Source organism: Zalophus californianus, chromosome 1 (genome assembly GCF_009762305.2).
Source record: "Zalophus californianus isolate mZalCal1 chromosome 1, mZalCal1.pri.v2, whole genome shotgun sequence".
Classification (NCBI taxonomy): domain Eukaryota; kingdom Metazoa; phylum Chordata; class Mammalia; order Carnivora; family Otariidae; genus Zalophus; species Zalophus californianus.
The window spans coordinates 60488421-60512711 of record NC_045595.1 but is presented as its reverse complement, the minus strand read 5'-3'; the positions used below and the strand labels follow the sequence as shown (position 1 = coordinate 60512711).

At 38.2% G+C, this 24291-nt stretch overlaps 1 protein-coding gene across 4 annotated transcripts in view; it reads left to right on the top strand.

The window, feature by feature from the left end:
* Positions 1 to 24291, top strand: part of LOC113916762 (T-cell activation inhibitor, mitochondrial) — a 178584-nt gene that overhangs the window by 22255 nt on the left and 132038 nt on the right. For all 4 annotated transcript variants that reach the window (XM_027583678.1, XM_027583677.2, XM_027583676.2 and 1 more), the window contains exon 5: positions 22408 to 22472. In XM_027583678.1, coding sequence (XP_027439479.1) covers positions 22408 to 22472 — 65 coding nt within the window. The remainder of the gene's footprint in view (positions 1 to 22407; positions 22473 to 24291) is intronic.

The following is a 24291-nucleotide window of genomic DNA, read 5'->3' as shown; positions in this document are numbered from 1 at the left end:
ATTAGACCTATTGTGATCATTTTGTAATGTATACAAATGTCAAAGCACTATGATGTATACCTGAAACTAAGGTAATACTTGTATGTCAGTTATACCTCAGTAAAAAATTAAATAATTGGTAAAAATTAAAAAAAAATTTTTTTTAAAACTGAACAGGAGTTCAGTTCTACTAAAAACCAGTTTTTCCAATAATCTTCTCTTTTTCTGTTAACGGAAACTCCATCCTTTTATAATTACTCAGACTGAAAACCTTGGATTTCCTTACTTTTTCTCTTGGTCCATCCAGACTATAAGGAAAGCCTGCACATTTTACCTCAGATAATGTCTAGAAACTGTCCACTTTTCATCACCCCCACCACCACCACACAGGCCCAAGCTAATAGAATCTTTTGCCTGAATTATTACAGTCACCTTCTAACAGATCTACTTCTAATTTTGCCCTTTTGTAGTTTATTCTCAATACAGCATAAGTTAGATCATGTCATTCTTCTGCTTCCAACTCCCCATTGGTTTCTGGGTTTTTTTATTTTTTTAATTTAATTTAATTTTATTATGTTAGTCACCATACAGTACATCATTAATTTTTTATGTAGTGTTCCATGACTCATTGTTTTCATATAACACCCAGGGCTCCATGCAGTACGTGCCCTGCTTAATACCCATCACCGGGCTAACCCATCCCCCCACCCCCTCTCCTCTAAAACCCTCAGATTGTTTCTGAGTCCATAGTCTTTCATGGTTCGTCTCTCCCTCCTATTTCCCCTCACCCCCTTCATTTTTCCCTTCCTTCTCCTAATGTCCTCCGTGCTATTCCTTATGTTCCACAAATAAGTGAAACCATATGATAATTGACTTTCTCTGCTTGACTTATTTCCCTTAGCATAATCTCCTCCAGTCCCATCCATGTTGATGTAAAAGTTGGGTACTCATCCTTTCTGATGGCTGAGTAATATTCCATTGTATATATGGACCACATCTTCTTTATCCATTCATCTGTTGAAGGGCATCTCGGCTCCTTCCACAGTTTGGCTATTGTGGACATTGCTGCTATGAACATTGGGGTGCACATGGCCCTTCTTTTCACTACATCTGTGTCTTTGGGGTAAATGCCCCGTAGTGCAATTGCTGGGTCATAGGGTAGCTCTATTTTTAACTTTTTGAGGCACCTCCACACTGTTTTCCAAAGTGGCTGTACCAACTTGCATTCCCACCAACAGTGTAAGAGAGTTCCCCTTTCTCCACAACCTCTCCAACATTTGTTGTTTCTTGCCTTGTCAATTTTTGCCATTTTAACTGGTGTAAGGTGGTATCTCAATGTGGTTTTGATTTGAATTTTCCCGATGGCTAATGCCGTTGAACATTTTTTCATGTGTCTATTAGCCATTTGTATGTCTTCTTTGGAGAAGTGTCTGTTCATGTCTTCTGCCCATTTTTCGACTTACTTGTTTTTTGGGTGTTGAGTTTGAGAGGTTCTTTATAGATCTTGGAAATCAGCACTTTGTCTGTAGTGTCATTTGCAAATATCTTCTCCCATTCTGTGGGTTGCTTCTTTGTTTTGTTGACTGTTTCCTTATTATGATGATAAGAGCCAGTATGTACCAAGCCTTTGTTATATGCCAGCCAGCCACTGTTAAACACCTAGCAATGGTTATCACATTTTATCCACATAATATAATGAGGTGCTATTCAGGATTTCCCAAGACCACCCTCAGATTTAGTGATTTGCTAGAATTTACAGAGAGGTCAGCAAAGCTGTTAGAATCAAGATTGCATTTTATTACAGTGAAGGGATGCACATTAAAATCCATAAAGAGTCACATAGGGCAGAGTCCACGAGAAATCAGGCACAAGTTTCCAGTTGTCTTCTCCCTGTAGAGCCATATGGACACTGCTTGCTTCTCTCAGCAAGGTTGCAATACTCTCTCTACACAGAGAGTATTGCTAGCTAAGGGAACTTACTTGAGCCCTGGTCAGTGTTCTTATTGGGGTCGGTCACATTGGTATGGCTGGCTGGCTGCCTGCGTGGCTGACCTTAGTCACTCAGTCTCTCCAAGACCCTCCAAAGGTCAAGCTGATGTCACATGACCCAAGGCCCCCACCATAAATTGTTAGTTTAGACTATCTGGAGTGGCCCAAAGCCCCTACCATTGTTGTATAGGCCCCGTACATTGTGAGTATAGACTGTCTGGTCCCAGACCCCCAGTTAAGCAAAGACACATTTATCAAGCAGTATATTCCAGAGGCTTAAAAGTTACCTCCAGGGAGTAGATCAAAGACCAAAGCTTCAGTGTACAGTATAGACAACTCTGACTTGCTGAGGTAGTTCTTTACTGGACATGGGGCATGTACTGTTATTTTCTTTTATAGATGAAGAAACTGAGATAAAGAGTCAGTACCTTGTCGATGGTTGCACAGCAGAGTTCCTTGACTTTATAGCAAGGGTCAGCAGAGTTTTCTTTAAAGGGTTAAATGGTAAATACCTGTGTGACTTTGTGGGCCATATAGTTGCCGTTGCAACTGTTCAACTCTGCCATTGTAGCATGAATGAAGCCATAGACAATATATAAACAAATAGTGGTTGCTATGTTCAAGTAAATCTTTATTTACAAAAACAGGCAGCCTGCAGGCTGTAGCTTGCCAACCCTTGCTCTGAAGTATTAAAAAAAAAAAAAAACAGGAGCGCCTGGGTGGCTCAGTCGGTTAAGCGACTGCCTTCGGCTCAGGTCATGATCCTGGAGTCCCAGGATCGAGTCCCGCATCGGGCTCCCTGCTCGGCAGGGAGTCTGCTTCTCCCTCTGACCCTACCCCCTCTCATGAGCTCTCTCTCTCTCATTCTTTCTCTCAAATAAATAAATAAAATCTTTAAAAAAAAAAAAAAACAACCAACAAAGAACAGTTTGTACTCTATTCTACTTAAAGCTGAGGAAAAGACTTAATCCATTCACTCCTGCAAGGATAGATTTTAGGAGATGTTTGCCAGAATTCACTGAATTTTTAGCACTGTAAATATTTTAAAGATGTAGAGTATTTTTGGCATAACTTTTAAAAATAATCTACAAAATTGTTTAGTTGCTTCCTAGTATAGTAAGATTTCTTGGTTTTGTTTAGGAGAAGGGGATGATACATTTATTCTTGTAATACCATGGTAAGCCTCAAAGTACCAGCTCTTTAGAAAATACATGACCAGACAATAATATTTGTCTTTAAGATGTCTGGCCCCCAAATTTGGGAATTAAACTTTATCCATCTCTCTCACCTTACATTTTAGGAGTTTAAGGGGATAAATAGGTTAACTTTAGGACATATGTGTGACCTATCACTTTTCTGCATTTATATACAGTTTTCTGTGAATTTTTAGAAATGCTTCCTTATTGATCTTTTATATATATGTTAATTTATGTAATAATTATATAATATATATATATATGTTCTGTTTTTCCATAGACCTTGTTTTTGTCTTGTCTTGTATATCAGTTATACCCAGAATCCATATGTAACAATTGTTAGGTTTACCATGGTTGTAGTAATTGCTTAATGAATCTAGTTTTGAACTCTAGATAGTTAAAATGCAAGTATACTTTTTTTAAAAGTTTTTATTTTGAAATAATTGTAGATTCACAGGAAATTGCAAAAGTAGTATAGAGAGGACCTAGGTACCCTTCAGCTAGCTTTCCCCAGTAATTACATCTTTAAGTATAATATCAGAAACAGGAATCAGATATTAAATGTGAGTATATGTACATCTCTGTATTTTATTAAGTGGGTGGATTTTTGTAGCCACCACTCAATCAAGATAAAGAATTATTCCATCACTACAAAGATCTCCGTTATCTTATTCCTTGGTTACACCTTTCTCCCTACCTCTAACATTCCTAACTTTAGCAAACATTAATCTGTTTTCCGTCTCTGTGATTTTGGTATTTTGAAATAGATGTAGATTTGCTGAATGTTGGCTAGAAGATTATTAATTTTGTTACTATTTTAAAAGAACCAGCTTAGGTTTTATTGATTGATTTTTTTCTCTATAGCTGTTTTCTATTTCACTGACTTCTGCTGATCATTATTTTCTCCTTTTTTCTGCTTACTCTGGATTTAATTTTCCCTTCTTTTTGTAGTTTCTTAAGGTTGCAGCTAAGGTCATTGATCTAAAACATTTTCTGAGACAATTTAGTGCTATAAATTTATCCATGAATACTGCCTTAGCAGCATCTCACATTCTTTTAACTTTGAAATGGTTATATATTCACGTGCAGTGGTAAGAAAGAGAGAGATCTCATGTACTCTTTACCCAGTTTCCCCCAATGGTAACATTGCAAAACTGTAGTACAGTATCATAACCAGGATATTGACGTTAATACAGTCAGAGATACAGAACATTTCCATCACAGCAAGGATCCCTCTTGTTGCCCTTATAGCCATGCCTACTTTCTTCCTGGCTACCCCTAACTGCTCCTTAACCCTTGACAACCACTGGTCTGTTCTACATTTCTATAATTTTGTCATTTCAAGAATGTTACACAAATGGAATCATTCAGAATGTAATGTCTTCAGATTTTTTTTTTTACCCAGTGTAATCCTCTAGATATTCATCAAGTTTGTTGCATATATCAATAGTTCATTCATTTTTATTGCTTAGCAATACTCCATGGGATGGGTTACCACAGTTTATTTGAAAGCTCTTCACTCATTGAAGGACATCTACATTGTTTACAGTTTTTGGCTATTACAAATAAAGCTGCTATAAACATTTGTGTACCGGTTTTTGGTGAACCTAATTTTTAACTTATCTGGGATAAATGCCCATGTATGCAGTTGCTGGCTGTATGGTAATTGCATGCTAAGGTTTTAACGTAGCTGAACTCAGCCTCCAGATTACTCTTTTGCAGGAACAGACAGTTTAAATCTTTGTTTGGTTCTTTTAGCCTTAGCTGGGCTGTTTGGAGTCTACCTTACAAAACTGTCGTTCAATGGTCAGCAAGAAATTTGGGTGGAGTTTATAAGCAGATTTCAGGGTTTCCTCTCTTAGGCTCTCTCCTTTCCTGGATTCCCAGCCTTACTTCCAGTTTCTGACTTTGTCTTAAACTTGGGCTTCTGGTTCGTTGTTTCAGTAAGGGAAATTTTTGGCCTTCTCAAGTAGTTCCAACTAGGACCTGCCTTCAAGAATAAAGCTATGAAGGGGGTGCCTGGGTGGCTCAGTCATTAAGCGTCTGCCTTCGGCTCAGGTCAGGATCCCAGGGTCCTGGGATCGAGCCCCGCATCGGGCTCTCCGCTCCGCGGGAAGCCTGCTTCTCCCTCTCCCATTCTCCCTGCTTGTATTCCCTCTCTCGCTGTGTCTCTCTCTGTCAAATAAATAAAAATCTTAAAAAAAAAAAAGAATAAAGCTATGAAAGCAGAAGAGTTAGCCAGTGCTATTCCTTCTTTCCAAGTGTAGACTTCCCTCCAGATTCTGCCAGCTTTTCATATATTTCTAGTGTTTTCAGGCAGATTTTTTTATATTTTATCTAGGGTTTATAGTTTTTACCTGCAGGAGGATTATAGCCCAATAAGACATACTCTGCTATTTCTCAAAGTGGACCTATTGTATATTCTTTTTAATTTTATACAAATGGTAGCATTTTATACAAATGGTAACATACCATTTTTTATCTTGCTTTTTAAACTTAATAAATAATGGAGGGTTTCTTTTCAATGTATGTAATTTTGCCTTGTTTTTATAATTGTATAATTATCCACTACGTGAATATACTCTATTCAACAAGTTCCACTGTTGGTGGACACTTGGTTTGTTCCCATTTTTTGCTATTTAAATATTGCTGCATTATGTATCTTTGAACATAAGGCATTTTGTATATGTGCAAGCATTTTTGGATTCTTAGAAGTAGAATTGTCAGATTGGCCTACATAAAGATGGCTGTGATTTATACTTTCAACAACATTGGGTAAGAATGCCAGTTTTCTCCCTACACACTAACCAACTCAGTATTAAAATTTTTGTCCCATCTGTCTATTTTTACAAATGACTTTTAGTTTTAATTTGCTTTTCTCTTATGAGACTAAGCATCTTTTAGGGTATGTTGAAAGGCCATTTATGTTTTTTTTATGAACATTCTTTTTACATTTTTTGCCCATTTTTCTTTTGAGATTTTGATCTTTTTTTACTTGTAGGAACTTTTCATATATTAAACATACTCTTACCTCATTGTCAGGGAAATACAAATCAAAACTACAATGAGATATCACCTCACACCTATCAGAATGACTAAAATTAACAACACAAGACCAACACATGTTGGCAAGGATGCAGAGAAAAGGGAACCCTCTTACACTGTTGGTGGGAATGCAGGCTGGTGCAGTCACTCTGGAAAACAGTGTGGAGGTTCCTCAAAAAGTTAAAAATAGAACTGCCCTTGATTTAGCAATTGCACTACTAGGTATTTACCAAAAGGATACAAAAATACTGGTTCGAAGGGATATGTCCACCCCAATGTTTATAGTAACATTCTCAACAACAGCCAAATTATGGAAAGAGCCCAAATGTCCATCAACTAATGAATGGATAAAAAAGATGTGCTATATATATATATATATATATATATATATATATATATATATATATATATATATATATACATACATATATATATATAATGGAATAATACTTAGCCAAAAAAATTAATGAATTCTTGCTTTTTGCAATGACATGAATGGAGCCAGAGAATATTATGCTAAGTGAAGTAAGAGAAAGACAAATACCATATAATTTCACTCTTATGTAGGATTTAAGAAACAAAACAGATGAACATGAGGGGAAAAAGGCAAACCATAAAACAGGCTCTTAACTATAGAGAACAAACAGGGTTGATGGAGGGGAGATGGGCAGAGGTATGGATTAAATGGTGATGGTATTAAGGAAGGCACTTGTGATGAGCTCTGGGTATTTATGTAAATGATGAATCACAAAATTCTACACCTGAAATTAATATTACACTGAATGTTAACTAATTGGAATTTAAATGAAAACTTGAAAGTACAAAAGCACACAAAGATACATTCTTTGTCATATATTCCTGCATTTTTTCTTATTTTTTTTGTCTGTGTTCTGACTTGATTTAGGAGTTTTATTTTACCTTGAAGGAGGGTTGTTTTTATGTTTTTTATAATTTTTTATTACGTCACCATACAGTACATCATTAGTTTTCGATGTAACCCATTGCCCCACCCTCTCCCCTCTAAAACTCTCAGTTTCTTGGATTCCGTAGTCTCTCATGGTTCGTCTCCCATTCTGATCCCCCCCCTTCATTTTTCCCTTCTTTCTCCTAATGTCTTCCATACTATTCCTTATGTACCACAAATAAGTGAAACCATATGATAATTGTCTTTCTCTGTTTCACTTATTTCACTTAGAATAATCTCCTCCAGTTCCATCCATGTTGATGCAAATGTTGGGTATTCATCCTTTCTGATGGCTGAGTTACATTCGATTGTATATATGGACCACATCTTTATCCATTCATCTGTTGAAGGGCATCTCGGCTCCTTCCACAGTTTGGCCATTGCGGACATTGGTGCTATGAACATTGGGGTGCACATGGCCCTTCTTTTCACTACATCTGTATCTTTGGGGTAAATACCCAGTAGTACAATTGTTGGGTCATAGGGTAGCTCTATTTTTAATTTTTTGAGGCACCTCCACACTGTTTTCCAAAGTGGCTGTACCAACTTGCATTCCCACCAACAGTGTAAGAGAGTTCCCCTTTCTCCACAACCTCTCCAACATTTGTTATTTCTTGCCTTGTCAATTTTTGCCATTCTAACTGGTGTAAGGTGGTATCTCAATGTGGCTTTGATTTGAATTTTCCCGATGGCTAATGCTGTTGAACATTTTTTCATGTGTCTATTAGCCATTTGTATGTCTTCTTTGGAGAAGTGTCTGTTCATGTCTTCTGCCCATTTTTTGACTTGATTATTTGTTTTTTGGGTGTTGAGTTTGAGAAGTTCTTTATAGATCTTGGATATCAGCCCTTTATCCATAATGTCATTTGCAAATACCTTCTCCCATTCTGTGGGTTGCCTCTTTGTTTTGTTGACTATTTCCTTTGCTGTGCAGAAGCTTTATATCTTGATGAAGTCCCAGAAGTTCATTTTTGCTTTTGTTTCCTTTGCCTTTGGAGACGTGTTTTGAAAGAAGTTGCTGTGGCTGATGTCAAAGAGGTTACTACCTATGTTCTACTCTAGGATTTTGATGGATTCCTGTCTCACATTGAGGTTTTTCATCCATTTAGAGTTTATCTTTGTGTATGGTGTTAGAGAATGGTCCAGTTTCATTCTTCTATATAGCTATCCAATTTTCCCAGCACCATTTATTGAAGAGACTTTTTTCCATTGCATATTTTTTCCTGCTTTGTTGAAGATTAGTTGACCATGGAGTGGAGGGTCCATATCTGGGCTCTCTATTCTATTCCATTGATCTATGTGTCTGTTTTGTGCCAGTACCATGCTATCTTGGTGATCATAGCTTTGTAACATAGCTTGAAATCAGGCATAGTGATGCCCCCAGATTTGTTTTTCTTTTTCAACATTTCCTTGGTAATTCGGGGTCTTTCCTGGTTCCATAAAAATTTTGTTTGTTCAAGCACTTTGAAAAATGCCATTGGTATTTTGATCGGGATGGCGTTCAAAGTATAGATTGCTTTGGGCAGCATTAGACATTTTAACAATATTTATTATTCTGATCCATGAGCATGGAATGTTTTTCCATCTTTCTGTGTCTTCCTCAATTTCTTTCATAAATATTCTGTAGTTTCTAAAGTATAGATCCTTTACCTCTTTTGTTAAGTTTATTCCAAGGTATCTTAAGGTTTTTGGTGCTATTATAAATGGAATTGATTCCCTAATTTCTCTTTCTACAGTTACATTGTTAGTGTATAGGAAGGCAACTGATTTCTGTGCATTGATTTGGTATCCTGCCACATTACTGAATTGCTGTATGATTTCTAGTAATTTGGGGGTGGAGTCTTTTGGGTTTTCCACATAAAGTATGTCATCAGTGAAGAGAGTTTGACTTCTTTGCTAATTTGAATACCTTTTATTTCTTTTTGTTGTCTGATTGCTGTTGCTAGGACTTCTAGTACTATGTTGAACAATAGTGGCAAGAGTGGGCATCCTTGTCGTGTTCCTGATCTTAAGGGAAAGGCTCTCAGCTTTTCCCCATTGAGAGTGATATTCGCTGTGGGATTTTCATAGATGGTTTTTATGAAATTAAGGAATGTTTCCTCTATCCCTACACTCTGAAGAGTTTTAATCAGGAAGGGATGCTGTATTTTGTCAAATGCTTTTTCTGGATCAATGGAGAGGACCATGTGGTTCTTTCTCTTATTTATGTGTTCTATTACATTGATTGATTTGTGATTGTTGAACCACCCTTTCATCCCAGGGATAAATCCGGCCTGGTCGTTTTGTATAATCCTTTTAATGTACTGTTGGATTCTATTTGCTAGGGTCTTGTTAAGAATTTTGGCATCCATATTCATCAGGGATATTGGTCTGTAATTCTCCTTTTTGATGGGGTTTGGGGATCAAGATAATGCTGGCCTCACAGAATGAGTTTGGAAGTTTTCCTTCTGTTTCTATTTTTTGAAACAGCTTCAGGAGAATAGGTATTATTTCTTCTGTGAATGTTTGGTAGAGTTCTGCAGGGAATCCATCAGGCTCTGGACTCTTGTTTTTTGGGAGGTTTTTGATCACTGCTTCAATCTCATTACTGGTTATTGGTCTATTTAGGTTGTCAGTTTCTTCTGTTTCAGTCTTCGTAGTTCATAGGTTTCCACGAATGTATCCATTTATTCCAAGTTGCTTAATTTATTGGCATATAATTGTTGATAATAATTTCTGATAATTGTTTCTCTTTCCTTGGTGTTCGTTGTGATCTCTCCCCTTTCATTCATAATTTTATTAATTTGGGCCCTTTCTCTTTTCTTTCAGATAAGTCTGGCCAGTGGTTTATTGATCTCATTAATTCTTTCAAAGAACCAGCTTCTAGTTTATTTGATTTGCTTTACTGTACTTCTGGTTACAAATTCATTGATCTCTGCCCTAAACTTAATTATTTCTCTTCTGATGCATGGCTTAGGCTTTATTTGTTGTTCTTTCTCCAGTTCTTTAAATGGGAAACTTAATTTGGGTATTTGGGATTTTTCTGTTTTCTTGAGTGAGGCATGGATGGCTATGTATTGCCCCCTTGGGACTGACTTTGCAGTATCCCACAGGTTTTGGAACAATGTGTTTTCATTCTCATTGATTTCCATGAATTGTTTAAGTTCTTCTTTGATTTCCTGGTTGACCCAAACATTCTTTTTTTTTTTTATTTTTTTTTTAATTTTATTATGTTATGTTAGACAATACAATACATCATTAGTTTTTTGTGTTTTTTTAAAAAATTTTTATTGTTATGTTAATCACCATACATTACATCATTAGTTTTTGATGTAGTGTTCCATGATTCATTGTTTGTGCATAACACCCAGTGCTCCACACAGAACGTGCCCTCTTTAAAACCCATCACCAGGCTAGCCCATCCCCCCACCCCCTCCCCTCTAGAACCCTCAGTTTGTTTTTCAGAGTCCATCGTCTCTCATGGTTCATCTCCCCCTCCGACTTACTCCCCTTCATTCTTCCCCTCCTGCTATCTTCTTCTTTTTCTTTTTTCTTAACATATGTTCCATTATTTGTTTCAGAAGTACAGATTTGTGATTCAACAGTCTTGGACAATTCACAGTGCTCACCATAGCACATACCCTACCCAATGTCTATCACCCAGCCACCCCGTCCCTCCCACCCCCCACCACTCCAGCAACACTCAGTTTCCTGAGATTAAGAATTCCTCATATCAGTGAGGTCATATGATACATGTCTTTCTCTGATTGACTTATTTCACTCAGCATAACACCCTCCAGTTCCATCCACATCATTGCAAATGGCAAGATCTCATTCCTTTTGATGGCTGCATAATATTCCATTGTGTATATATACCACCTCTTCTTTATCCATTCATCTGTCGATGGACATCTTGGCTCTTTCCACAGTTTGGCTATTGTGGACATTGCTGTTATAAACATTGAGGTGCACGTACCCCTTCAGATCCCTACATTTGTATCTTTGTGGTAAATACCCAGGAGTGCAATTGCTGGATCGAATGGTAGCTCGATTTTCAACTGTTTGAGGAACCTCCATACTGTTTTCCAGAGGGGTTGCACCAGCTTGCAATCCCACCAACAGTGTAGGAGGGTTCCCCTTTCTCCGCATCCCCACCAACATCTGTCGTTTCCTGACTTGTTAATTTTAGCCATTCTGACGGGTGTGAGGTGGTATCTCATTGAGGTTTTGATTTGGATTTCCCTGATGCCGAGCGATGTTGAGCACTTTTTCATGTGTCTGTTGGCCATTTGGATGTCTTCTTTGGAAAAATGTCTGTTCATGTCTTCTGCCCATTTCTTGATTGGATTATTTGTTCTTTGGGTGTTGAGTTTGATAAGTTCTTTATAGATTTTGGATACTAGCCCTTTATCTGATATGTCATTTGCAAATATTTTCTCCCATTCTGTCGGTTGACTTTTGGTTTTGTGGACTGTTTCTTTTGCTGTGCCAGAGCTTTTTATCTTGATGAAATCCCAATAGTTCATTTTTGCCCTGGCTTCCCGTGCCTTTGGCGATGTTTCTAGGAAGAAGTTGCTGCGGCTGAGGTCGAAGAGGTTGCTGCCTGTGTTTTCCTTTAGGATTTTGATGGACTCCTGTCTCACGTTTAGGTCTTTCAACCATTTGGAGTCGATTTTTGTGTGTGGTGTAAGGAAATGGTCCAGTTTCATTCTTCTGCATGTGGCTGTCCAATTTTCCCAACACCATTTGTTGAAGAGACTGTCTTTTTCCATTGGACATTTTTTCCTGCTTTGTCAAAGATTAGTTGACCGTAGAGTTGAGAGTCCATTTCTGGGGTCTCTATTCTGTTCCATTGATCAATGTGTCTGTTTTTGTGCCAGTACCATACTGTCTTGATGATGACAGCTTTGTAATGGAGCTGGAAGTCCAGAATTGTGATGCCGCCAGCTTTGCTTTTCTTTTTCAACATTCCTCTGGTTATTCGGGGTCTCTTCTGGTTCCATACAAATTTTAGGATTATTTGTTCCATTTCTTTGAAAAAAGTGGATGGTATTTTGATGGGGATTGCATTGAATGTGTACATTGCTCTAGGTAGCATTGACATCTTCACAATGTTTGTTCTTCCAATCCATGAGCATGGAACATTTTTCCATTTCTTTGTGTCTTCTTCAATTTCTTTCATGAGTATTTTATAGTTTTCTGAGTACAGATCCTTTGCCTCTTTGGTTAGATTGATTCCTAGGTATCTTATGGTTTTGGGTGCAATTGTAAATGGGATCGACTCCTTGATTTGTCTCTCTTCTGTCTTGTTGTTGGTGTATAGGAATGCCACTGATTTCTGTGCATTGATTTTATATCCTGCTACTTGACTGAATTCCTGTATGAGTTCTAGCAGTTTTGGGGTGGAGTCTTTTGGGTTTTCCACGTACAGTATCATATCATCTGCAAAGACTGAGAGTTTGACTTCGTCTTTGCCGATTTGGATGCCTTTAATTTCTTTTTGGTTGTCTGATTGCTGTGGCTAGGACTTCTAATACTATGTTGAATAGCAGAATATGGTGATAGTGGACATCCCTGCTGCGTTCCTGACCTTAGGGGAAAAGCTCTCAGCTTTTCCCCATTGAGAATGATATTCGCTGTAGGTTTTTCATAGATGGCTTTTATGATGTTGAGGTATGTACCCTCCATCCCTATACTCTGAAGAGTTTTGATCAAGAAAGGATGCTGTACTTTGTCAGATGCTTTTTCTGCATCTATTGAGAGGATCATATGATTCTTGTTCTTTCTTTTGTTAATGTATTGTATCACGTTGATTGATTTATGGATGTTGAACCAACCTTGAAGCCCAGGGATAAATCCCACTTTGTCATGGTGAATAATCCTTTTAATATACTTTTGAATCCTATTGGCTAGTATTTTGGTGAGAATTTTTGCATCCATGTACATCAAGGATATTGGTCTGTAATTCTCCTTTTTGATGGGGTCTTTGTCTGGTTTGGGGATCAAGGTAATGGTGGCCTCATAAAATGAGTTTGGAAGTTTTCCTTCCAATCTATTTTTTGGAACAGTCTCAGGAGAATAGGTATTAAAATTCTTCTTTAAATGTTCGTTAGAATTCCCCTGGGAAGCCATCTGGCCCTGGGCTTTTGTTTGTTGGGAGATTTTTGTTGACTGCTTCAATTTCCTTAGTGGTTATAGGTCTGTTCAGGTTTTCTATTTCTTCCTGGTTCAATTTTGGTAGTTGATACATCTCTAGGAATGCACCCATTTCTTCCAAGTTATCTAATTTGCTGGCATAGAGTTGCTCATAATATGTTCTTCTAATTGTTTGTATTTCTTTGGTGTTGGTTGTGATCTCTCCTCTTTCATTCATGATTTTGTTGATTTGGGTCATTTCTCTTTTCTTTTTGATAAGTCTGGACAGGGGTTTATCAATCTTGTTAATTCTTTCCAAGAACCAGCTTCTAGTTTCGTTGATCTGTTCTACTGTTCTTTTGGTTTCCATTTCATTGATTTCTGCTCTCATCTTTATATTGTCTCTTCTTGTGCTGGGTTTAGGATTTATTTGCTGTTTTTCTCTGGCTTTTTCAGGTGTAGGGTTAGGTTGTGTATTTGAGACCTTTCTTGTTCCTTGAGAAAGGCTTGTATTGCTGTATACTTTCCCCTTATGACTGCCTTTGCTGTATCCCAAAGATTTTGAACAGTTGTGTTTTCATTTTCATTGATTTCCATGAATTTTTTTTAATTCTTCTTTAATTTCCTGGTTGATCCATTCGTTCTTTAGTAGGATCCTCTTTAGCCTCTATTTATTTGAGTTCTTTCTGACTTTCCTCTTGTGATTGAGTTCTAGTTTCAAAGCAGTGTGGTGTGGAAATATGCAGGGAATAATCCCAGTCTTTTGGTACCGGTTGAGACCTGATTTGTGACCGAGAATGTGATCTATTCTGGAGAATGTTCCATGGGCGCTAGAGAAGAATGTGTATTCCGCTGTTTTGGGATGGAATGTTCTGAATATATCTGTGAAGTCCATTTGGTCCCATGTGTAATTTAAAGTCTTTATTTCCTTGTTGATCTTTTGCTTAGATGATCTGTCCATTTCAGTCAGGCTAGTGTTAAAGTCCCCCACTATTATTGTATTGTTGTCAATGTGTTTCTTTGCTTTTGTTATTAATTGCCTTATATAATTGGCTGCTCCCATGTTCGGGGCATAGATATTTACAATTGTTAGATCTTCTTGTTGGATAGACCCTTTAAGTAGGATATAGTGTCCTTCCTCATCTCTTATTACAGTCTGTGTTTTAAAATCTAATTTGTCTGATATAAGGATTGCCACTCCAGCTTTCTTTTGGTGTCCATTAGCATGGTAAATGGTTTTCCACCCCCTCACTTTCAATCTGGGGGTGTCTTTGGGTCTAAAATGAATCTCTTGCAGACAGCATACGGATGGGTCTTGTTTTTTAATCCAATCTGATAGCCTGTGTCTTTTGATTGGGGCATTTAGCCCATTTACAATTCAGGGTAACTATTGAAATCTATGAATTTAGTGCCTGTAAGGTGACTGTTACTGTATATTGTCTGTGTTCCTTTCTGATCTATGCTGCTTTTAGGTTCTCTCTTTGCTTAGAGGACCCCTTTCAATAGTTCTTGGAGGGCTGGTTTCGTGTTTGCAAATTCCTTTAGTTTTTGTTTGTCCTGGAAGCTTTTGATCTCTCCTTCAATTTTCAATGAGAGCCTAGCTGGATATAGTATTCTTGGCTGCATATTTTTCTTGTTTAGTGCTCTGAAGATATCATGCCAGTCCTTTCTGGCCTGCCAGGTCTCTGTGGATAGGTCTGTTGCCAATCTAATGTTTCTACCGGTGTAGGTTACAGATCTCTTCTCCCTAGTGGCTTTCAGGATTTTCTCTTTGTCTCTGAGACTTGTAAGTTTTACTATTAGATGTCGGGGTGTTGACCTATATTTATTGATTTTGAGAGGGGTTCTCTGTGCCTCCTGGATTTTGATGCCTGTTTCCTTCCTCACATTAGGGAAGTTCTCTGCTATAATTTGCTCCAATATACCTTCTGCCCCTCTCTCTCTTTCTTCTTCTGGGATCCCAATTATTCTAATGTTGTTTCATCTTATCGTATCACTTATCTCTCGAATTCTGCCCTCATGATCCTGTAGTTATCTCTCTTTTTCTCAGCCTCTTTATTTTCCATCATTTGGTCTTCTATATCGCTGATTCTCTCTTCTGCCTCATTTATCCTAGCAGTTAGTGCCCCCATTTTTGATTGCACCTCATCAATAGCCTTTTTGATTTCCACTTGGTTAGATTTTTGTTCTTTTATTTCTCCAGAAAGGGTTTCTCTAATAACTTCCACGCTTTTTTCAAGCCCAGCTAGCATCTTTAAAGTCATGATTCTGAACTCTAGTTCCGACATAGTACTAATGTCCGTATTGAGTAGGTCCCTGGCAGACGGTACTACCTCTTGTTCTTTTTGCTGAGGTGATTTTTTTGTCTTGTCATTTTGTCCAGAGGAGAATAGATGAATGAGAGAACAGAATGCTAACAGGTTAACAACGTCCCCAGCAAATATACTCTATACAAATCAGAAAAGACCTGAAACCAGGGGGCAAGAAAGGGAAAGAAGGAAAAAAGAAAGAGAGAGAAAAAAAAGAAAAAGATAAAAACATGCAAAAACAAAACAAAACAAAAAAAACAGAATATGATCAAATATGATCAGGCTAGTGCATAGATCAGTGCCACACAGTAGTTTTTGGGCGATTTTGGTCTGTTAGAAGAAAGTGCCTGCTAAAATTTTAAAGGAAGAAAGACTTATATATGTGCAAAATAAGGGTTGATACAATTAAGGATGGAATATGACTATAAAGATGAAAATTATAAAAGATTTTATAAAAGGAATTGATAAGAAGTGTTTGAAAAAAGGAAGAGGAAGATTTAAAAAAAGAGGATGTGATCAGGTAGGAGACTAGAACAAAGCCATACACTAGTGATTTAGGGTATATTTTGATCTGTTAGAAGAAACTGTATCTCAAAATTTTAAAGAGAGAACAACTTATATGTATATATATGCCAAAAATAAGGGGTAACTACTATGAAGGGATAAAATATGACTCTAAGAATGAAAAATAAAAAATGTTTTTTTAAAAAAGGGATTGATACGATGTTGGTTAAAAAAGGGAAAAAGAAAAATTTTAAAAAAATTAACTTTGAAAAAGTAATGAATCATGGTAAAAAAACCAGGAATTCTATGTGCAATATTCCCCTAGCGCTGGAGTTCTCCCGTTCTCCTTGATCGGTAAACTTGGTCTTGGCTTGCTGATTGTTGTGCTGATCTTCTGGGGGAGGGGCTTGTTGCTGCGGTTCCCAAATGTCTTTGCCGGAGGCGGATTTTCCCCGCCCTTGTGAGTCCGGGCTAAGCAAGCTGCTCGGGTTTGCTCTCAGGAGCTTTTGTTCCCTGCAAGCTCTCGGTACAGCTTTGGAGGACCAGGGTGAAAATGGTGGCCTCCCAATCTCCGCCCAGAGGAGGTGAGAACTCGGGGCCTCAGTCCTCAGTGTGCCCCCAGAGAAAAGCAGTCACTCCCATCTCCCCGGTCTCCAGCCGCACTCCATGCTCACCTCGCCTGTGACCCAGCGTTTGTATCTCTGGCGCCCGACCCCGTGTGGCGTCTTCAAATCCAGCAGATCTCTGCGGTGCGCTCCCGCGCCGCTCCTCCCAGGGGATGAAGGGGAGTCTCCCCAGCTTTGCCGCTTGTTGGGTCCCTGCTGGAGGAGCTGTGGCCCGACTGGGCTGCAGATCACAGTTTATGGCAACCCCGAGCTGAGAGCCTGCGCCTTGGCTCTGTCTCTGCAGCCAGCTTCCCTGCTCCAATACCTGGGTGCTTTGCCGCACTCAGGCACCCCCGGTCTTTCTGTGACCCCGAGGGTCCTGAGACCACACTGTCCCGCAAGGGTTCCACCCCCTGCTTAGCCACTGGAGGAACGTCCCTCCACGGAGCTGACTTCTAAAAGTTCCGATTTTGTGCTCGACGGCTCTATCACTTGCCAGAAGCGGCCAATGGAGGCCCCCTTCCCCGCTGTCTATCCTCCCGAATATCGCCTCAGATTCACTTCTCCACAGGTCCTACCTTCCAGTAAGTGGTCACTTCTCTGTTCAGAGAGTTGTTGCTACTCTCTTCTTTTATCTCCTGTTGAGTTCGTAGGTGTTCAGAATGGTTTGATCCCTATTCAGCTGAATTCCTGAGACCAGACGAAATCCAGGTCTCCTACTCCTCTGCCATCTTGCTCCACCCCCTCCTGACCCAAACATTCTGAAGCAGGATGGCCTTTAGCTTCCAAGTGTTTGAATTTCTTCCAAATTTTTTCTTGTGATTGAGTTCCAGTTTTAAAGCATTATGCCCTGAGAATATGCAGGGAATAATCTCAGTCTTTTGGTATCGGTTGAGACCTGATTTGTGACCCAGTCTGTGATCTTTTCTGGAGAAAGTTCCATGCGTGTTTGAGAAGAATGAGTATTCTGTTTTGGGGTGGAATGTTCTGTATATATCTATGAGGTCCATCTGGTCCAGTGTATCATTCAAAGCTCTTGTTTCTTTGTTGATTTTCTGCTTGGATGATCTGTCTATTGCCAAGAGTGGAGTGTTGAAGTCTCCTACTACTAGCGTATTATTATCAATATGTCTCTTTATTTTGGTTAACAGTTGGCATATGTAGTTGGCTGCTCCTCTGTTGGGGGCACAGATATTTACAGTTGTTAGATCCTCTTGTTGGATAGACTCTTTTAGCATGATATAGTGTCCTTCTGTATCTCCAACTACAGTCTTTAGCTTACAATCTAATTTTCCTGGTATGAGAATTGCTACTCCAGCTTTCTTTTGAGGTCCGTTGGCATGAAAAATGGTTTTTCATCCTTCACTTTCAGTCTGGATGTATCTTTAGGTTCAAAACAAGTCTCTTGTAGACAGCATATGGATGGGTCCTGCCTTTTTATCCAGTCTGCAACCCTGTTCCATTTCATAGGAGTGTTTAGGCCATTCACGTTAAGAGTGATTATTGAAAGATGTGATTTTATTGTCATCATGTTGCCTGAGAAGTCCTTGTTTCTATAGATCGTCTTTGTAAATTTCTGATCTATATCACTCTTAGGGTCTTTCTCCTTTTATAGAACCCCCCTTAATATTTCTTGCAGGGCCATCTTGGTGGTCACATATTCTTTTAATTTCTTTTGGTCTTGGAAGCTCCTTGTCTCTCCATCCACTCTGAATGACAGCCTTGCTGGATAAAGTATTTTTGGCTGCATGTTCTTCTCATTTAGTACCCTGAATATGTCTTGCCAGCCCTTTCTGGCTTGCCAGGTCTCTGTGAACAGGTCTGATGTTATTCTGATGTTCCTCCCTCTGTACGTAAGAAATCTCTTCCTCCTCACTGTTTTCAAGATTGTTTCCTTGGATCTAAGATTTGCAGATTGTACCATTCTATGTCGTGGCGTCAGTCTATTTTCATTGATCTTGGGAGGGGTCTTCTCTGTCTCTTGGTCACAAATGCTTGTTTCCTTCCCCAGATTAGGGAAGTTCTCAGCTACGATTTGCTCAAATATATCTTCTAGACCTTTCTCTCTCTGCACCCACTCCGGGATCCCAATAATTCTGATATTGGAATGTTTCATTGAGTCACTCATCTCTCTCAGTTTGATTCCTTGGATTTTAATTTGTTTTTCCCATGCCACCTCAATTTCCTTCTTTTCTATCATTTTATCCTCTATCTCACTAATTCTTTCTTTTGCCTTATTTACCCTGGCAGTCAGAGTATCCAGTTTGTACTGCATTTCATTCATAGCATTTTTAAGTTTGGACTGATTAGATCTCATTTTCATTGTTGTTAATATTTTTCTCAAGCCTAGATACCGCCTTGGTAACTGTTACTCTGAAGTCAATTTCTAACATCTTGGTTATATCCATATCCATTAGTTCTGTGGCAGAGGCCACAGTCTCTGAGTCTTTCCTTTGTTGTGGGTTCCTCCTATTAGTCATTCTGTTGAGGGGTGGTTGGGGGAATGTATAGAGTCCAAATTATTGACCACAACCCAAGCAAGATGCACCTGTTTTATGGGGACCTTAGGGTTGTCAGCCTCTTGTTCTTCCAGGCTGTCTTCTAGGGAAAGGGCCTGCAGTGCTGTTACTCAGGCAACCCTGTTTGGGCAGAGTTGCCCTGCCCCCTGTGAGGTGGGGGCTGGGTGGGCTCAGTAAAAACCAGTTTTTGGAGGCTTTTGTTCTCTGGCGGCTTTCCCTGGTGGCTTTAAGTGTTTCTTCCAAGAGTCAGATCAGAAGTGACTGTATCCAAATCTCTGTCTCAGAACAGAGAGATTGCAGTCTGCTCTTCAGTTAGCTCTCCAGGTCACACTGTCTCCATTTCTGTCTGTGCTGCTAAAAACCACAGTGTCCTGGGTTGTGTGTCCCATAGCAGTACTCTCAGCCCTAGCTTCCAGGTCTGGGCACATCTCTGCCCTTTGTGCTTCTAAAACCGCCAGCCACCCCCAGTTTTGCACCCGCGCCCCCCAGATCCAGGCTTCAGTCTGGTGGGCTTCCCTAAATTCCTTTCCCCTCCACTACCAGTCTGCGAGTCTGTGCCCGGTCCCCAGCGCTGGAGGCTTTTGTGCTCCAGGGGTACAGGATCCTGGAGGCTCCCCCTTCTGTTTATCTTCTGATATCTGCCCGCAGAATCACAGCTCCTCACTTCATACCTGGAGACCAACCACCAGAGATATTCTGTTTGTAGAGATCCAGATCTATCTTCTTACATCTCAGGCTGTTTTCCTGGGTGTTTAGAATGGCCTGGTAGATATCCAGCTCAATTCTGGGGACCGGTTGGAATAGGGTCCCCTACTCCTCCGCCATCTTTTCTCCTCCAAGGAGGTTTTTATTTTTGGTCAAATCTGTTAGTTTTCTGTTAGGATATTTGAGTTATGAGTCATATTTAGAGAAGCCCTTCCCCATTTCAGGATTTAAAATTTTCTCCTGTATTTTCTCCTGGTGTTTTTTAATGTTTTTTTATCATGTTTGAATTTTTATCTGTCTGAATCTAAAATTTATCTTGGGAGAAAGAATGTAGAGACAGTGTACCCTTAAAAATTTTTTTTGATAGATGATTTTTGCATACTTTGTATTCTCCTTGTATAAAAATATCTAGGGCGCCTGGGTGGCTCAGTTGGTTAAGCGACTGCCTTCGGCTCAGGTCATGATCCTGGAGTCCTGGGATCGAGTCCCACATCGGGCTCCCTGCTCAGCAGGGAGTCTGCTTCTCCCTCTGACTCTTCTCCCTCTCATGCTGTCTCTCATTCTCTCTCTCTCAAATAAATAAATAAAATCTTTAAAAAAAATAAAAATAAAATAAAAAATAAATAAATAAAAATATCTAAAATATTTATACTCAGACCTGTTGGATATCATAATTAATGGTTTCTGCTTTTGGTGTCATGCTTAGGCTTTCTCCACTCTCCAAATTATACAAATACCCACCTTTATTTTATTTTTGCTACTTTTGATATTTATTTTTTATATTTAAATCTTTAATGAACCTAAAAAGTATTTTGGTGTTTTTTTTAATTTTATTTTCTAAAAAGTATTTTGACATGGTGAGTTGGTACCAAACTTATTTTCTATCCTTTTAACCTGTATTCTTACTGCCATTTATTGAATCATTTCCTCACAAATTTCAAATGCTATTTTAATATTTTCAAATTTTTATGTATGGAACTATTCCTTCACTTTTCTTTTGTTTCATTAATTGCTCAGGTCCTTGTACTAATAACATACTGCCAATTATTTGAAAAATAAAAATAGCGAGCAAAATAAAAATAAAACAAGGAAGGCTTTCTTTAAAAGACATGAAGGCATATTATAAATTTAAAATATTTTTTGGCTGTTCTCCTAAGAGTGCTTTAAACTCAAAAGATAAAGTAGTTTTTAAAATGTATAAATTAATTTGGGGAGAATTAACATCTTTACTTTTAATAGTCTTATTCAGGAACATGGTATATTTTTATATTTGTGTATGTTTTATGTTTTCAGTTGATTTTTATAATTTTCTTTGTAAAGGTTAATAGTATATGCAGTGTGTATCATTGTAATACGTGATTATGTACTTTATTTTTTTAAAAGATTTCATTTATTTATCTAACAGGGAGAGAGCACAAGCAGGGGGAGCTGCAGGCAGAGGGAGGAGCAGACTCCCCATTGAGCAGGGAGCCCAATGTAGGACTCGATCCCAGGACCCCAAGATCATGACCTGAGCTGAAGACAGACTCTTAACGGACTGAGCCACCTAGGCACACTGTGATTATATACTTTAAAAAAGAACAGTTGTTGGGGTGCCTGGGTGGTTCAGTTGGTTAAGCATCCGACTCTTGATTTTAACTTAGGTCATGATCTTGGGGGGTTGTGAGATTGAGCCCAGAGTTGAGCTCCATGCCTGCTTAAAATTCTCTCTCTCCTTCTCCATCTGCCCATCCCTCCATGTCTGCTTTTGTTGTATCTCTGTTAGAAGATGGGTGTTAGCTGAATCTACTGTAATAATTTTACAATATATGTAAATCCAACCATCATGCTGAATGCCTTAAACTTACATATATCAATTTTCAATGAGACTGGAAAAATTTTTAATAGTGAAAAAGTTTAATTTTTCAAAGTTAAAAAAACTAGAAAGATATAAAGTAAGATATTGAATGGTTATCTCTGCTCAAGTGATTTGGGGTTTAATTTTCTTGGTACCTGCCTGTTTTTTCAAAAGTTTAATATTTAAGCATGTATAACTTCCTTATATTTAGAAAGTCACAATTCCAGAACACTAATGTGAAATGTTTTAAGTATAGTGATATACGAAATACATATAAATACTTATAATGACAAAAATAAATTTTTGTTCATAAATGCCATATGAAAATAAAAATCACTTAAAGCCTTTTATCTGAATGAAAACAAATACAACTTTCACTGTTCATAATAATTTTAAATGTTGGCTTATATAACTAAAAGTGATGTCAAAAGCTGAGAAAATTTATGATTTCTACTAGCTTTTCTCTTAAGAGTGGAATTTTTAAGTCAATATTCAGTATTTCAAATATAGAGTTGTCAATTGGCCATAAGCTAGTGGTTCAATTAACATCCAATACATTCTAAATAATCTAGTAAGCCTCATAGCTTAATATGGAATACAGAAATATTCACTTGTACTTTTTAACCATAATCTCTTCACAGTGTAGATTTTCAGAAAAGGTGACTATTAAAGAAGAAAAAGAAAATATTTTTGAAGTTTGCAAAAGGTCTGTACCATTTTTAATTATGTAATTTTAAAATAGTCATATAATTTGTGTTTCGAGTGTGTTTTTCATTCTCTGCCCTATGGACTTGGGCTACTATGCCTTCAGCCATACATGGATATTATTAATTGGTGTATCAGATATACCCAGATGTCAGGGATACTTTCAGGTACCTTAAAGCTGTGATAAAGTTTTTTGAGCCATTAAAATATTTTTCTGAGGAAGAAATAAGGAATAGTGATAAAAGAAAAAAGAATGTGTACATGACTTTTATGAAGGTAAAATGACATAAATCTGATGAATATTGCAGTTTGCAGGTATCTGATGTGGTTGTGGTAATTAGTACTAAGAGTTACAGTACATTCACTAGAACATATGCAAATAACAAACTTAGTGTTGGGGGACACATTGGAGATCACCTGATCCATCCTGCACCCCCGTTTTGCTGTTGAGGCAAGGTATACTCAGATCAGGTGACAAATGTGTTCAAGTCCTTTTATATTAAGGCAGTAGTTTTCAAAGTGTGATTCTTGTAGCAGCAGCCTCAAGTGGGAACATGTCAGAAATACACATTATTTGGTCGTGTCCCTGACCTGCTGAATCAAAAACTCTGGAGATGGGGCCCATCAGTCTGTGTTTCAGCAAGGCTACCATCTGATCCTAATACTTGCTCAAGTTTGAGAACCATTGTATGAAGGAAGAGCCTAGGTGAGAATTAGATTGGCACAGAAACCCAGTTTGATCCATGACCATCTGAAATTTTAAAAGGGAAAAAATGACAAAAGTTAACTTCTTTTTCTATTGAAAGCATTTTGCTTACAAACCAAATAGTGTCATTGCAGCCTGAAGAGTTTTATCATCAATTTGGCTCTACCACAATGACCACGAGTGTGACATTGGACAAGTCACTACATTACCCCAAACTTCAGTCATCCAATCAGAAACAAAAGAATTTTACTAGATAATCTCTTCCATCTGTAAAATTCCATAATTCTTATTTGTTTGTTCTACATCATTGCTCTTGTTTTGAGAAAGGTTATGTTGATTGCACATATTAATGATATCCCAAGTTGGAAGGGGAAGTGAATATCTTTATTTTCTGTGTAATTTTTTTTAAGATTTTATTTATTTGAGAGAGAGAGAGAGAGAGAGAGAGTGAGCTCACGCATGCGCATGAGTAGGGGGAGGGGCGGAAGGAGAAGCAGACTCCCCGCTGAGCAGGGAAGCCTGATGCAGGGCTTGATCCCAGGGTGCGATCAAGACCTGAGCCAAAGGGAGACACCTCACTGTTTAACCGACTGGACACCCAAGTGCCCCCTGTGTAATTTTTAAGCTCTGTCAATGCTACTAAGTTTGAACTGTTACAAGTGTGGGACCTCTTCTTTCTTACTATTTTTATTTTCCTCTGGCCCAGGAAACCCCAGCTGAAAAAGCTTATTAGAATTGTTTTTAAGGTAAAATATTACAGTATCTGAGTGATTTTTCTCCTAAAAACTAAATTCATTTATATCTGTCAGTCAGCTTTGAGATACTTCCCATTCTCCCCCTTGCTTATTTTTTTTTCTAGGTAAGTGAAATTCCAGAAAACTCTTGTTTTTCCAAAATTGGTTATATGGAATCTCACATATTAAAATATAGTCGAAGCTGTTTAAATCTAAGCAACCAAGAACAGTACATTTTTTATACCTTCTTCCCAAAGGAAGTTCTTAAGTACATGTATAAATTTATTAAATATACTTGTCCTGAAGAATAATTTATAATTCATTCATTTCACTGCACTATCAATAGAATAACTGGGTGATCTTTTCTGGACTAGAATGGC